The 13999-nt window shown below is 38.9% G+C and overlaps 1 gene segment (V, D, J or C); it reads right to left on the bottom strand.

Moving 5' to 3' along the window:
- Positions 1-13291: 13291 nt before the first annotated feature.
- LOC128099594 (immunoglobulin kappa variable 1-39-like) lies at positions 13292-13786 on the bottom strand. The segment is given in 2 exon segments: positions 13292-13611; positions 13732-13786. Coding segments are annotated over 2 exon segments (375 nt in total).
- Positions 13787-13999: the final 213 nt, after the last annotated feature.

Genomic DNA, 13999 nt, shown 5'->3' with positions numbered 1-13999 from the left:
TGGGGGAAAGGTATCCTGACTGTTCAGGAGTCAGGTGACACCTTGAGCTTTTAGGACAGCTCTGACAGCTGGAGCTGCAATGTGACAGCTCAGCCCTAGAGGGGAAGGTATCCTGGGTGCTTGGGAGAGTCAGGCCTGGAGCTGCTGGGACAGCTCAGCTCTGGAGGGCAAGGAATTCTGATGGCTAAGGAGAGTCAGACAAGACCTGGAGCTGCTAGGACAGCTCAGCTCTGGAGAGAAAGAGACAGGTTTGGAGCTGTTAGGCCAGCTCTGCAGAGAAAGGTATCCTGACTGTTCAGGAGTCAGACTATACCTGGTGCAGTGGGGGATGGTCTCCTGCAGGATATAGCAAACCTGCTGCTCTCCTGGACAGCAGCTACAGCTGAGCTTTGCTCAGCCCCCACTTAAGAGGGCTTCCCAGCAGAGCTCTGCTTCTTCTCCAGCCCAAAATGTTGCTTCTTTGGCTTCACTCTGCTAAAGGGAAACCATTCAGAAATGTAGCAATCTCCTATGGCTCCCGTGAAAAGTTGTTACTTTTTCTCCTCCACCTTGCTTAGTCCCCTAAGAGAACTCTCAGCAAGGTTATTCTTTTCAGATCCTCCTTGCTCAGTTGCCCTAAAGGTATGTCTCTGCAAGGGTTTTTCTGTGCAGTTCATTAAGTGATGTCTTAGCAAGGTTCTTCTTCACTATACTGGCAAATGAAAATCTTCACACCCAAAACTCTTTTGAGAAAGAGATTTCTTTGTGAAGGAGGAGTCCAGAAGAGTGGCTGCTTCTACCAGGGTAAGAAAGAAGAGCCAAAAACTAAACAGGGTGGCTGGTTTATATAGCACCTCTTGGGGGCAGAGTTTCTCCAGAGAGAATTTCTGTCCAGGCATTGGTTAGTTTTTATTCTGCTCAGGGATTGGTTAGTTTTATGGGTTAGAGGAAGAGAGGGCCTTGATTTCAGAGCCAAACTGTGTTTCTTTCACTAGCCTTTCTTAGCTTTGTGGCTCTAATTCTATACCAGGGCATATTTCTTTCACAGGCTCTGATTCTACGGAAAAAGTCTTTCTTTGGTACTGATTTCAGAGTCAGAGCATGTTTCTTAGGTTCTGGGTTTGGGGATAATATGTTTCTTTCTCTGGTTTATGTCCCAGATCCAAGGTGTGTTTCTTTCCCTGGTTCTGGGTTCTAGTATCAGGGTGATTCTCTTTAGCCAGTCCCTTTTCCCTACAGTAAGTCCTGAGAACCAGGCTTGATTTCCATTGAGGGATTCTTTGTGGTGTTCTCTGAGAAAACATTATTGTCTTTCAAGGTTACAGATGTACAGTAAAGTCTCCAAGATTCTTAAGATATAGCCATGACACTTTCAGAGTGTTTCCCTTAGAGTCCTTTATATATATCTCTCATCCAAGGTTCTTGTGCTTACACTGAATCTTTAGAAGTTCAAATTTTACTAAGTACATTCCCTCTTTTGAATGAAAATTATCTCCTAAGTCATCCCAAATATGATTTGGGGACATAATCAACCCCAAGTTCTCAAATTCTCAACCTCAAACAATCCTATGTGAATAAAGAATGTCTGATTTGACCCACATTGCACTATGACTGCATTTTTTCCTAACTATTGGGTCACACTATAGATCTGGAATCTTGTTTAATGTGCCTACTTTCTCTGATTCTTCGTTTATATTAGGTCATAATATTCAAATCCAAATAATCAACTTAATTATTCTTTCTAAGAAATAAATGCCAGTCTCCATAGTGCTTCATAGTGCAATCACAACTCCACCAACATCCCCATCAAAATATGTAAGCCATAGGCTTATTAATAAACAATGCCTGACTATGTGACTACCATAGTCTCACTTTCTAAAACCTATTCAGTCTTCTGAGTCATTATTTTCATGTAAAAGAAATTCATGGTTTTTTTTTTATCTTTTACACTAACATTTTGATATGTAAGTCTGATTACCACACTAAACTACAGACTTGATATTTCATTTTTAAAATCCTTCTTGGAAATTTGAGAAAATGCGAACTGTTATATATAACATGTTGTGGGAGAGAATATTCAAAGTTTTTTGATGAAAGCTTTTTGCAGCTTTTTAAAACTCAAATTTCAAAGAACAACTAGTATTTTGGAAACTAAATGATTTCATTGTACAGTTGTATCTAGTGACAGGAAACCCCCATATTGGAGAAGCATGCATGCTATGAGAAGGTAGAAGCAGGGAATGTATGTGTAGTGGGCAGAATGAAACAGAAATTTTTGGTCTCTTCTCTGGATTCAAAGCCGTGTTAATGAGCTAATTTAAAAGCAGACTTGAAAGAAAGCTTATTATAACTGGAATGTTAAATAATACAGTAATCAAAACTTATGGCAGTCTGAAAAGGACAAAAATACGTTGTCCAATAGTCGTGTGTCCATCCCTGTGTGTTCTCCTTGCTCATCACTGCTGATCTCATCAGCCCCCCAGAATATCAGCAGACCCAGGAACAAGGCTGGGTACCTCAATCTTAATATTTAAACTGAAGTGCTACTGGTAGTCAGTTCAACTTTGATCTTAGACCTGCATGGATGGAACTACCTAGAGAAAAATATGCATTTTACAGATCAGTGCAGCTGTTTGAGAAAAGCCGATCATAGGAAAGGACCCCTTTTGTGAGGAAAATAATGTAAAATATTTTCTTGTTTTCACCACTGGATAAAAAAAGGCATTGGTATGAAATTCTGGATTAGTGAGGAGCACTGAATGCACAGGCCATGAATTTCTAAGACAATGTCAGAGACCCATGCACTGGACAATCTTTGGAAAGGCTATGTAAATCTGCTTGGACTACTCCTTCATCTACTGAAGTGCAAAACACACACCATCTCATATTGATAACTGACAGTTTTTATTCAGTAGAAGCATGAAGCTTAAGAAGTTTTCTGATATTTGTTGCTCCCAAGATAACCCTCAAGGATATGATTAACAAATCTTAGAAAGAGCCATTCTATGAGACATATAAAATCTAAGTCTGTAAGAACATTCATGTCTAAAGAATAAAAACTGACAATAAGAGACATCAAACAGTATTCAAAGATATTTTGCTAAATTTTCATGCATATACATATTATCCTTGAGGTTATTTTGTCCTATATGTTTCCCATACTTCACTTCCTCCCCTTCCTGTTAGTCTCTTTTCTACAAACATGTCATGTTTGAATCACCTAGCTAATATACAGTGGCTCTCCCACTCTTGTCGGTTCCCTACAGGGACATTGAAGATGGGAGCTGTCATCTGGGAAAGGAGATACAAAAGGGTGCTGTTGTTAAGGTATGGGCACCAGGAACCTCCTGGTCCACATTCTGTTCTGTGCATGGGAATCAGAGAGCTGGGCTGTAGAATCTTTCTGTAAACCTCCCCCAGTCTTTGGAAATAGGTCCCACTTCTCTCATGTGAGCTCTGATTCCCTGCAGAGATTTCCCCCTCCATGCTGACTGTCTCTGGTATGAGAAACTAAACTCTCCCTGTAGCTCCCCACCATGCCATTTCCTTTGGTTTGTCTGTCCAGAGCATTAATAACTGTTATAATGCATAAATACCTTGGTCCTCAGTTATTCATCTCAGTGTCTTCTAAAACCATGACACCACATACAAAACCAAAAAGTTTTTTCCTATAGAAAGTTCACTTCTAATTTGTATCATATACACACATGTCATTATATGTATCCATATATAGTCTAATTAACAAAAATGAGAGTAACCACATGATAGTTGTTGATATGATATCTAATTAATCCAAGTAATATGATGATGTTCACTTGCTGCCAGTATCCTGAGATCACCATTTCTTCATTTTCTTTACTGTTAAAAAATAAATTTCTTAATTTGGATACAAAGGAAAGGGAAATTATAAAGTTCCCAGGTAAATGGATATAGCTGGAATTTATTATACATTGTAAGGTTTAGAACTGAGTATTTAATTTGGAGTAGTTGTTGAATCTGGTAAACCGTTGTGCTGTGGAAGGGTATGTACTTATGCCATGCTGGTTACACCACTTTGCACCCCAAACAAGGAACTTAAGAGGCAGCTTTGTCACCTCACTCAGGGAGGTTTTTGTTCAGGGATGTAACACTGTGGGAGGAAATTCTAGCCACTGCTGACAGTAATAAATGCCAATATCCTCAGCCTCCACTCTACTGATTTTCAGTGTGAAATCCATTCCTGACCCACTGCCACTGAACCTGTCTGGAACTCCTGAGGCAAGGTTGGACATCAGATAGATCAGGAGCTGAGGAGACTGGCCTGGTCTCTGCAGGTACCAATACAAGTTAAGTGTTGCCATTGCTATGTAGGAGACTCTTACTAGACCTGCAGGAGATGGAAGCTAATTCTCCAAGAGTGACAGGACTGGAGAGTGCAGGCTGGATCATCACAATATCCCCACTGGCCCCTGAAATAACAAAAATAAAAGGTTATGTTCAAACAAAATGACACAATAAATAATATTCCTTCCTTTATTTATTTCCTACTTATTATGTCCATGCTTCATTCATATTCCATAAATGTTCTACATAAATTACCTATATAGAGAGAGAATAGAGACTCTCTAGAAATCACCTGGACCATCTGCTTTGATACTTGGCAGAGTTGCCACAAGAGGACAGGTTTTCGTCCCGTCACCGTCTAAACTTCAAAATCCCATTCCTGGAGTGCAAGCCTGGAAATCTCACACATGGACAGAGCATGCATCTTCATCAGCAATGTCCTAGGAATCCCCTATTCCCCCACAATCTCTTTCTTAATCGTTGTTTTTCTCCATCCCAGGGAGCCAAATCACAAGCAGCCCTAGGAGCTGAGCAGGGAACTTCATTCTGTGAACTTGATATGAAGAGTCCAGAATAGCCAAGACAGAAACAGGGCCTAGCTTTTGTCCTGTACTTGCAAGAAGAAGTACACCCTAGGGAGCAATATGCAAATCCCCTGGTTGATACAGCTGTGTGAAAAGAACCAAGGGAGTGAAAAGCTCACCCATAAGAGCAAAGTGACATAAAGTGTCTCCTATGATTGTAGAAAAATGGATTCATACCCTACTGCATTAAGCAGGGGACAATTGGATACCCCTGTGTAAGCTTGCACAAATGGAGACATATAGGATCTATAAGCACCAAGCATGCCAAGATTGCAACCCAGGACCAAGGCAGTCTTTTCAACACACTTTATATTTGCTAATGTTTTTTGAGGAGAGCATCTTCCTGGCTATGTGAACCTGACTTTATTTGTTTGTTTTAGTTTTGTCATATTGGCAACCCAATAAGGAAAACAAAAGGAACAAGTAATCCTTATTTTTACATGATAAATAACTCTCTAGTGGCCACTTACTTCAAGAGAGTTGATGCATTAAAAATGGAAAAGGAGGAATGAAGTTATGAAAAATGCATATAATTCCCAATAGACAGTTATTACTTGAATAAATACGTGGTTAAATGAATAGAATTTCTTCCATTTAGTGATAGGACTCAAATAGACAGCTACACTACTCTAATTCAGACTGGGAGGGTTTAAGTACTATTTCTTCTATACTAGAAATTAAGCAATTGGTTTCCGTGACTCAAGTCCTGCGGCCTTAGCTGAAGAATATGTGTTCAAATCGATATAGCATATCCTTCTAGAAATCCGTATAATTGTAACCTTGTGTTTATTGTATAAATAAGTAATAGCATATGTCTCTAGATTGCTGTAGGAAACATGTTCATCACATGTTGGAAAATTCGGGACATGGAGAGAGAACACATCACACATGAGTCAGTGAAGTTTTACTTGATATTTTCTGTTTGGCCTGGAAGGATTTTCCTCCTTTGATAATTTCATACATGTGTACAATAAAACATGATCATATTCATCCTCCATTTTACACTCCATGTGCTGTTACAATACCTCACCCTCCTAAAATTATGTCTTCTCTTTTTGTTTTGTGTTGTTTCTTGATATCCCATTAAGCCCAATTATTAAACTCCATCTGGTCTTGCGTATGAGCCCATACACTGGATCACTCCCTAGACTTTCTACAGAGGATTCTGTTTTCTTACTCTTAGAACTTGCTAAGACCAGAATGCCAGGAATCACTACAAAACCAAAACCAACAACCAAAATGCTTCATGCATTTATGATAACTATATGATTTCTCTATGACATATTCTACCACAAAGACCATTTATAATCCTTTTAGCTAATGGGGTTCTGAAAGGACACAATATATAAAGCCGAAGAAGGAAGAAGTACCTCTATCTCTAAAATGTATCTATTTTCTTTGAAAAATCACTATGGGTAAAGTTACAACTAAGGTATGAAACAGTGGCTTGTGTCACATTCTACCTGTGTGTGTCAGGGGTGATCCAGACTCACCCATATAACTTGGGTAATGACCACTCAGGCATATACAAGAATTAAAATTACATGGCATTTTCTGGTTTGTCTTTGTAGTGGATAAAGCTAGTATTTGAAAGTGTTATTGCATGTTGTGAGAAATACTGAGGATTCCATGACAGTGGTAAAGTACACTCTCTTTCAAATGCAGGATGCTTATGGTGAGTATGAAATATAATGTGCTTTCTTAACCACAGACCATGAGAGGATTTCAGAGAAAGACTGCTCAGAAATTTGTGTGTGGATCATTGGAGCCTGATCCAGATTCTGCTGGTACCAGTGTCAGCTTGTGCCTTGACTGGCCTGAAGACAATGGCAGCACTGTCCCCTGGAGTCATAGACAGAGTAGAGACTGGGTCTACACAATTGCATTACTGCAGACTGAAACCAAATGTGAAACATAAGCAGAACATGATTGTGGTGGAGGCCACTCCTGTCGATAAGTGAAAGAAAAAGTGCTTCACTGTTATTCTAATATGTTAACTGATTTATATTCAATATATAAGGAATTAAAAATCAATACCATAATTAAATATCACTTCATAGTAATTATTAAGTTGATAACAGAATAAATGACAAACACTTTAACTGTAGAGAAATGTGAAATAATCATAAATTATTGCATTGTTACTAGGCATGGAAATGAGTTACAGGCCACAGAAAACATGGAACCTGATGAAGTCCCCAGGGATATGCCTTCCATTTCACTGACCAATTTCACTGTAAGGTACTCCAAGTTCAGTAGAACTGAAGCATGAAAGCCATGAAAGCAGTGTGAAAGTTTGCACTCTCCCCTGTTCACATCAGCATTATTCAGAATAGGCAAAGAGAGTATAAAGAAATTTTGGAATAAACCACACAATGAATTATAGCAATATCCATATACAGTCATATCTTGATTGATCATAACAATGAATTCTGTGTAATTTATCACAAGATAATTTTACAATTGTGTAAATATCACAAAGTAAATGAATATAAGCCTAGATTATAAATCGTTCTACCTACTAAGGCTTTTGATATATACCATTGTTCCTAAGTAAGGCACCTATAGAGAAAATGAGCATATTGGATATTGGACTCAGTAATAACACAATGGTAGGTAGTTATAGAGTTAAGCATGTCTAAGCAATTAATAGATATAGTAAAATTACATTATAAAAGATAAAATATAATACACTTATAGAGGAGAGGGTACATGTTGTAAGCAGAGACTGCAGGCTGAAAGTTCCTCAGATAAATCGGTGAGTGACAGAAGACTGAAAATGAAGGGTACGGCCGCCACAGTCACTTCAGAGTTAAAAGTCCTGTGTTATGCATCAGCCGTCCCCAAGCTTGCAGTTGCAACAGGAAATAACCTGCAACTCTGAGATTCTCCACTGGAAATAAGCCTCATCTTACATCTGGTTCACCATGCATCACTGACTCACCTGCTCCAGTCATACAACACACACACACACACACACACACACACACACACACACACACACACACACACAAGTAACATACACATGGAAGTCAGAGAACAATTGCAGAGTAGTTCTTTCCTTCTATCACATGGATACCAGAGTTCAAACTCAGGATATCAGACTTAGAGATAGATGACTATACTCATTAAGCTTATTTTTTGGCCACATATCAAACTCATATATCACATTTATAAGTTTATTTTAATTATACTAACAGTTGTTCACACACTCTGTCTATGACTCCAAATGTGAGTCATAGACAGAGTGTGTGAACAACTGACTCCAAGTGGGCACTTCATGTTCTCTTTACCACCTTCAACCAAAGTCTTCAAACTCTTTTAATTCCTTGATTTTGATCCATTTTTTATTATCTTTTATTTACTCAAATTATGTTGAATAAAACATATCTTTTATTTACTCAAATTATGTTGAATAAAACATATATTTCTATGCTGTCCAAATGTGGCATTCAGCTCCAACACTGGAATTCACATAATAGCCATTCTATTTCATCATGCTGTGACTGATACAGTCCTAAACTTTTGACTCTATGCTTTCGCTTTTGAGAAAATTTACTAAAGTTTATCCTGTAATATGAAAAACAAGATGGACAGAAGTTTCCTCTTTGGTGGCTTGAGGACAGGAGAATCCATTGTTGTGCCTCTTCTGAACTGAAGAACAGAGGAAGTTAAGGAAATATGCAAGTGAGAAGGGTGAATTTGAAAGCGGTTTTTTTTTTTTTGAGAAAACTTTATGAAGGTAACATAGGGGAGTCTTAGAGCTAATTAATATGTTGTATACAATGAATGTTTTTTTTTTTACAATATACAATTGTGACATCACATTGGAGACTGTGACACTACATTAAAGAAAACTATCTTTCCCTTTGACACCAGTAATCTTAGAACTAATTAATATGTTGTATACAATGAATGTTTTTTTTACACTATACAATTGTGACATCACATTGGAGACTGTGACACTACATTAAAGAAAACTATCTTTCCCTTTGACACCAGTAATCAATTGCTAAGAGCTTCTTGGTTAAGGTTGGAACTTTGTGTCCACTTTCCCTTATTCCTTCTAGGATTTTGTCTAGTTTAAAGTTGTACAGGTTGTGTGTACTATCACCATCCTTGTGAGTTCATATGTGTATCAGCCCTGTTGTGACTGGATGAAACTATTTCTTTGGTTTCACCCACCACCCCTGGCCCTGCTAATCTTTCTGCCTCAAGAAGGAGGGAAGTTTTATCAAAAAAGTTTTCATGCTGCATGTGTACAAATTACTGAACAGAATACTCAATCTTCAAGTACACAATGTTAGTATAATTAAAATAAACTTATAAATGTGATATATGAGTTTGAAATGTGGCCAAAAAATAAGCTTAATGAGTAAAGTCATCTATCTCTAAGTCTGATATCCTGAGTTTGAACTCTGGTATCCATGTGATAGAAGGAAAGAACTACTCTGCAATTGTTCTCTGACTTCCATGTGTATGTTACGTGTGTGTGTGTGTGTGTGTGTGTGTGTGTGTGTGTGTGTGTGTGTGGTGTGTGTGTGTGTGTTGTATGATGTGTTTTGGTTGCCATGAGTCATCCATATCTTCATTTAGTTGGCTATATTCATGGATGATTTTAATCTGTGCAAGTGCACAAATTCAGGACAGTTAGGAAGACTAACCAGTCTACTATCCCTGCTTCATGTCTGGTTGTTCTGAACTGCCCTTGGCACCGCTGTACTTTGCTGCTGCTTATGGAATGCCAACAGTGTATCTGTTGACGGGTAATTGCCAGGCAACCTGGAAAATGCAGCGGCTGTGAAATATCATCCTGCATGACTCAATATTTACTTCTTATAAGATCCTGGAGGAGCTGCTGAGGTGCTCTCCAGATAAACATGTGAGGGTAGCTGACTCCTCCAAGAAAAAAAAAAACGTTTTCATTCAAAGTGTACCACCAAGAGAGGAAGATGTGTACCTTGAAAGCAATAATAAATCATCAAATCCTCAGGCTCTGCCCTGCTGATTTTGAGTGTGAAATCTGTCCCTGCCTTACTGCCATCATGTCTGTCTAGGACCTCAGAAAATTGGGTAGAAAACTTATAGATCAGGAGCTGTGGAGACCTGCCTAGTCTCTTCAGGTACCAACTCAAATAGGTGTTTGCATTACTAAGTAACAGGATCTGACCAATGCTGCAGGAGATGGAGGCTGGCTCTCCAAGGATGATAGCCAGCAACAATGGAGACTTGGTTAGCACGACATCCACATAGAGAGCTACAGCCCTTTTCAAGGCAAGAGGAACAGCAGACATTATTTCATCACACAGAATCTGAATATAGATTTCTTGTAAAAACTTGAACAGTATAACACTTTCATACCTTTTCATTGTGCTTACATGTAATGAATACATCAAAGTACTTCTTAAGAAATCCTTCTAGACAGTGATTTAGAATAAGAAAGAAAATTTTTTACTATTTGTGTTTCTGAGTAGTGTTTCTTAGTGATCTTCATGTAGAATCATGTGGTTTACTTGATTTGTTGCCCAATGGAAGAATTTCAGTCTTCTATCTCTTCTCTATGTGTACTATCACATCCAAGAGTCCACAGTTCATGAAGGCTTTATAGTATTTTAGCAAAGGAAATAGTAAGTCCAAATATTTTTGGTGAGTGTTTGTCAAATTTACTGGGAGAAATGTCAAGTAGGGAGGTCAGTCATTGGTGTTAACAACTCTTAATAAAGTCTTTGCCTTAAAAGATGCTCCATCTCTGCATCCTTCTCCCTGAAATCCCTTCTCTTCCTCCCTAAAGTCTAAAACATGATAGACAGTATTTCTTCTTTCTTACATGCTGAGTTAAGTCTTTCCTTCTTTAAGTTTCATTCATCAGTGTCTTTTGTCATAGTGACAAGAAAACATAACTGATATGTATGTTAAATATATGCATGTTTAAAATATTTCATGCTGTCAAGGCTCAGCTGATTGGTTCTATTGAAGGCAAACCTGTCCCTTTAAGCTGCCACCACCTGACTCATTTACCCCAGTTTTTTTGTGATATATGCAGGAAGGGGGCTCAGTTAAGTCTGGAACCCTAAATTGTATCAAGGACCCCTTTTCTTGGACCATTTATTTCTTATAAGCACGTCCCTGATTGACAAATTTACGATAGTTTTGATCACACTTCCAAAAAATATCCTATTTTTAGTTAAAAAAAATGAACATGGAAGATCACACAGTATGACTGCATCCTTGAGTTTCAGGAGCTTTGCTGGAACTAACTGTGATTCATCTATGGCAGGTGATGTTTGGACATTTCAAATAACAAATCATTCCATGGAACTCTCTGACTGATTGTAGCACAGCTGAAAGAGGAAGAGATGTCCAATGCTCACCATGAAGAGATGAGATAGAATAGAAAATTCCTTCCTCTGAATATTTTCCAGTTGAACTGGAGATGGTAAAGATGTCTGAGATGCTTTCAGAGGCAGTACAGAAAAGACTTGCATGAAAAAGGAAAGGAAAGATGGAAGGAAACCTGAAGTTGTATGTGTGTGTGTGTGTGTGTGTGTGTGTGTGTGTGTGTGTGTGTGTGTGTGTGTGAGAGAGAGAGAGAGAGAGAGAGAGAGAGAGAGAGAGAGAGAGAGAAAGAGAGAGAGAGTGCTTTTGGAGTCTTGTGCAGGAAAACAAAGCTTTCTGAAGTGTTTCAACTTTGTTTTTGTTGTTTGTTTGTTTTGTTTTGTTTTGCTAGTATTTAACTAATTAGAAGCCAGAAGAGGGTGAACGATACCCAGGAATTGAAGTTAAAGGTAGTTGTGGGTCACCATTTGAATGCTGAGTATCAAACATAGGGTTTTTTCCAGAACATCAGGTGCTTCTTAAAACTAGGCATTCTCTCCAACTCTATTAACTATTTTCAAATGTATATTTCCCCAATTTGCACATGATGTCAAAGTAATTAAGCTAATGTTCCAGAAAGAGACTCTAAACTTGATTAACTCATCAAGAATTTATATAAAAAGTAATGCAACTTAGTAACTAAGAAAATCGGAAGTCAACTGATCGGTAGCACACACCTTTAGTCAATTTAATCACAACACAAGAGAGAGAGAGAGACAAGCAGATCTGTGTGATTTTGAGGCCAACTTAGTCTACAGAATGAGTTTCAGGACAGCCAGAGCAACAAAAAGAATCCCTGTCTTGAAAAACAAACAAACCAAAAAAACTATTAGCCTAGAAAAGTGGTATCACGTGTTCTCACTTGATATTTCTCTGTAGCATTAACCTACAGGAATTGAGTCTGTGTGTACTATAGAGGCACAGGTAGACGGATACATGAATGGGGCATCATAAAGAGACAGGAAAGAAAACTTAGTCACACATAAGATCTTTTTTAAAGATTTATTTATGTTATAAATAAGTGCTTTATCTGTAGGTACTTTATGCCAGAAGATGGCATCAGACCCCACTATAGATGGTTGTGCGCCACCATGTGGTTGCTAGTAATTGAACTCAGCACCTCTGGAAGAAAGGCAGTGCTCTTATCCACTGAGCTAACTACACACACACACACACACACACACACACACACACACACAAAAAAAAAAAAAAATAAGCAAACAACAAAATGGAGTATAGATTTCTTTTGTTCTAGTGTTTTCTCCTGTTTTAAAACTGTGCTATAGAATATCAATTCTTCACTAATACCACATTCAGTAGCATGTTTAAGACAACCATTTACTCCATATGATTTCAAATAAACAAATCTATATTCTACTTCATACAGTGGCATTAAAAGTCATGAGTGTTATTCAATATTGCTGATAGTTGTAAGCAGAGCAGTGGGCACAGGAACTACTAGAAATCTACTGGAGTGCTGCAGACAGCTGAGACCATCAACACCCCACTACTAGGATTTCAAGACACAAGAGAGGATCAGGGTTAGACAGTCTTCACTTTCTCTGACACGTGCTCTCAATTCTGTGAGAAAGCCTGGAATCCTCTCTACTGTCAACTTCTCTCAGTAATGTTTCTCTCCTCCTTTAATACTGAAGAGTAGAAGCTTATTATCTGTTTTAAAAGAACCTGTGTTGGAATGGTCAAAGTAGTTTCCACTGTTAGGTATGAATCCCACCTGCTGATACAACTCAGACCCCTCACAGGGAATAACTGTATCCTCTCTTAAGACAGAAAATGCATAGATACTCTTAACTGCTGGAGATGAAGAGGAAGAAAGACAGGGATGGTACAGAGAGGACCATTTAGCCTCTCTTTAGTTCAACAAACTACAAAACTTTAGTTGTACAAAAACAAATGACTCACCAATGGCTTTGAAAAATCCTGTGAAATCTGAGAAAGAGTTTCAGTGAGTGACCCACGAGGAGGATCAGCTGGGGCAGCCCAGCCTCTCACTTCTCCTTCCATGAGGTTTATGTTATGACTTGTATCACTGTGGGAGGGGTATAACCTTGTTGACAGTAATAAGTTGCAAAGTCTTCAGACTCTAGGCTGCTGATGGTGAGAGAAAAATCTGTCCCAGACCCACTGCCACTGAACCTAGATGGGACCCCATCTGCCAAGCTATCTGCACCATAAATCAGAAGCTTTGGAGCTTTCCCTGGTTTCTGTTGGTACCAGTTTAAATCATAGCTAATATCCTGACTAGCCCGGCAAGTGATGGTGACTCTGTCTCCCAGAGAGGCAGACAGGGAGGATGGAGACTGGGTCATCTGGATGTCACATCTGGCACCTAGGAGTGGAGACATAATAAATTCCCACATAGTTAAGCATGGTAAGAGAGGACCTCCCCCAAATGCCAGTGAACAATAATCACTTTAACAGTGAAATTCCCATTTCAGTCCTTTTTTACCTGGTAACCAGAGCAGCAGGATCCCAAGCAGCTGAGCAGGGGCCCTCATGTCCATGCTGAGTCCTGACTGCAATGACAACTGCACAGGGTGTGACTGGTATATGAAGAAGTCCTCAAGGCTGTGCAGTGAGTGCATGCAAATCACTGGGAACCAGTTAGGATGGGCACAGCTGCAAGGCTTGCATATCTCAGTAACTGAGCACAAGTCCTGTGTGCCCAGATACCAAAGGTCAGACCACACATATGCCACCAGAGAGTGCTTTACTTC

This window comes from Peromyscus californicus, unplaced genomic scaffold (genome assembly GCF_007827085.1).
Source record: "Peromyscus californicus insignis strain IS unplaced genomic scaffold, ASM782708v3 Scaffold_6__1_contigs__length_162567912, whole genome shotgun sequence".
Classification (NCBI taxonomy): Eukaryota; Metazoa; Chordata; class Mammalia; order Rodentia; family Cricetidae; genus Peromyscus; species Peromyscus californicus.
This window is presented reverse-complemented; position numbering and strand designations above follow the sequence as displayed.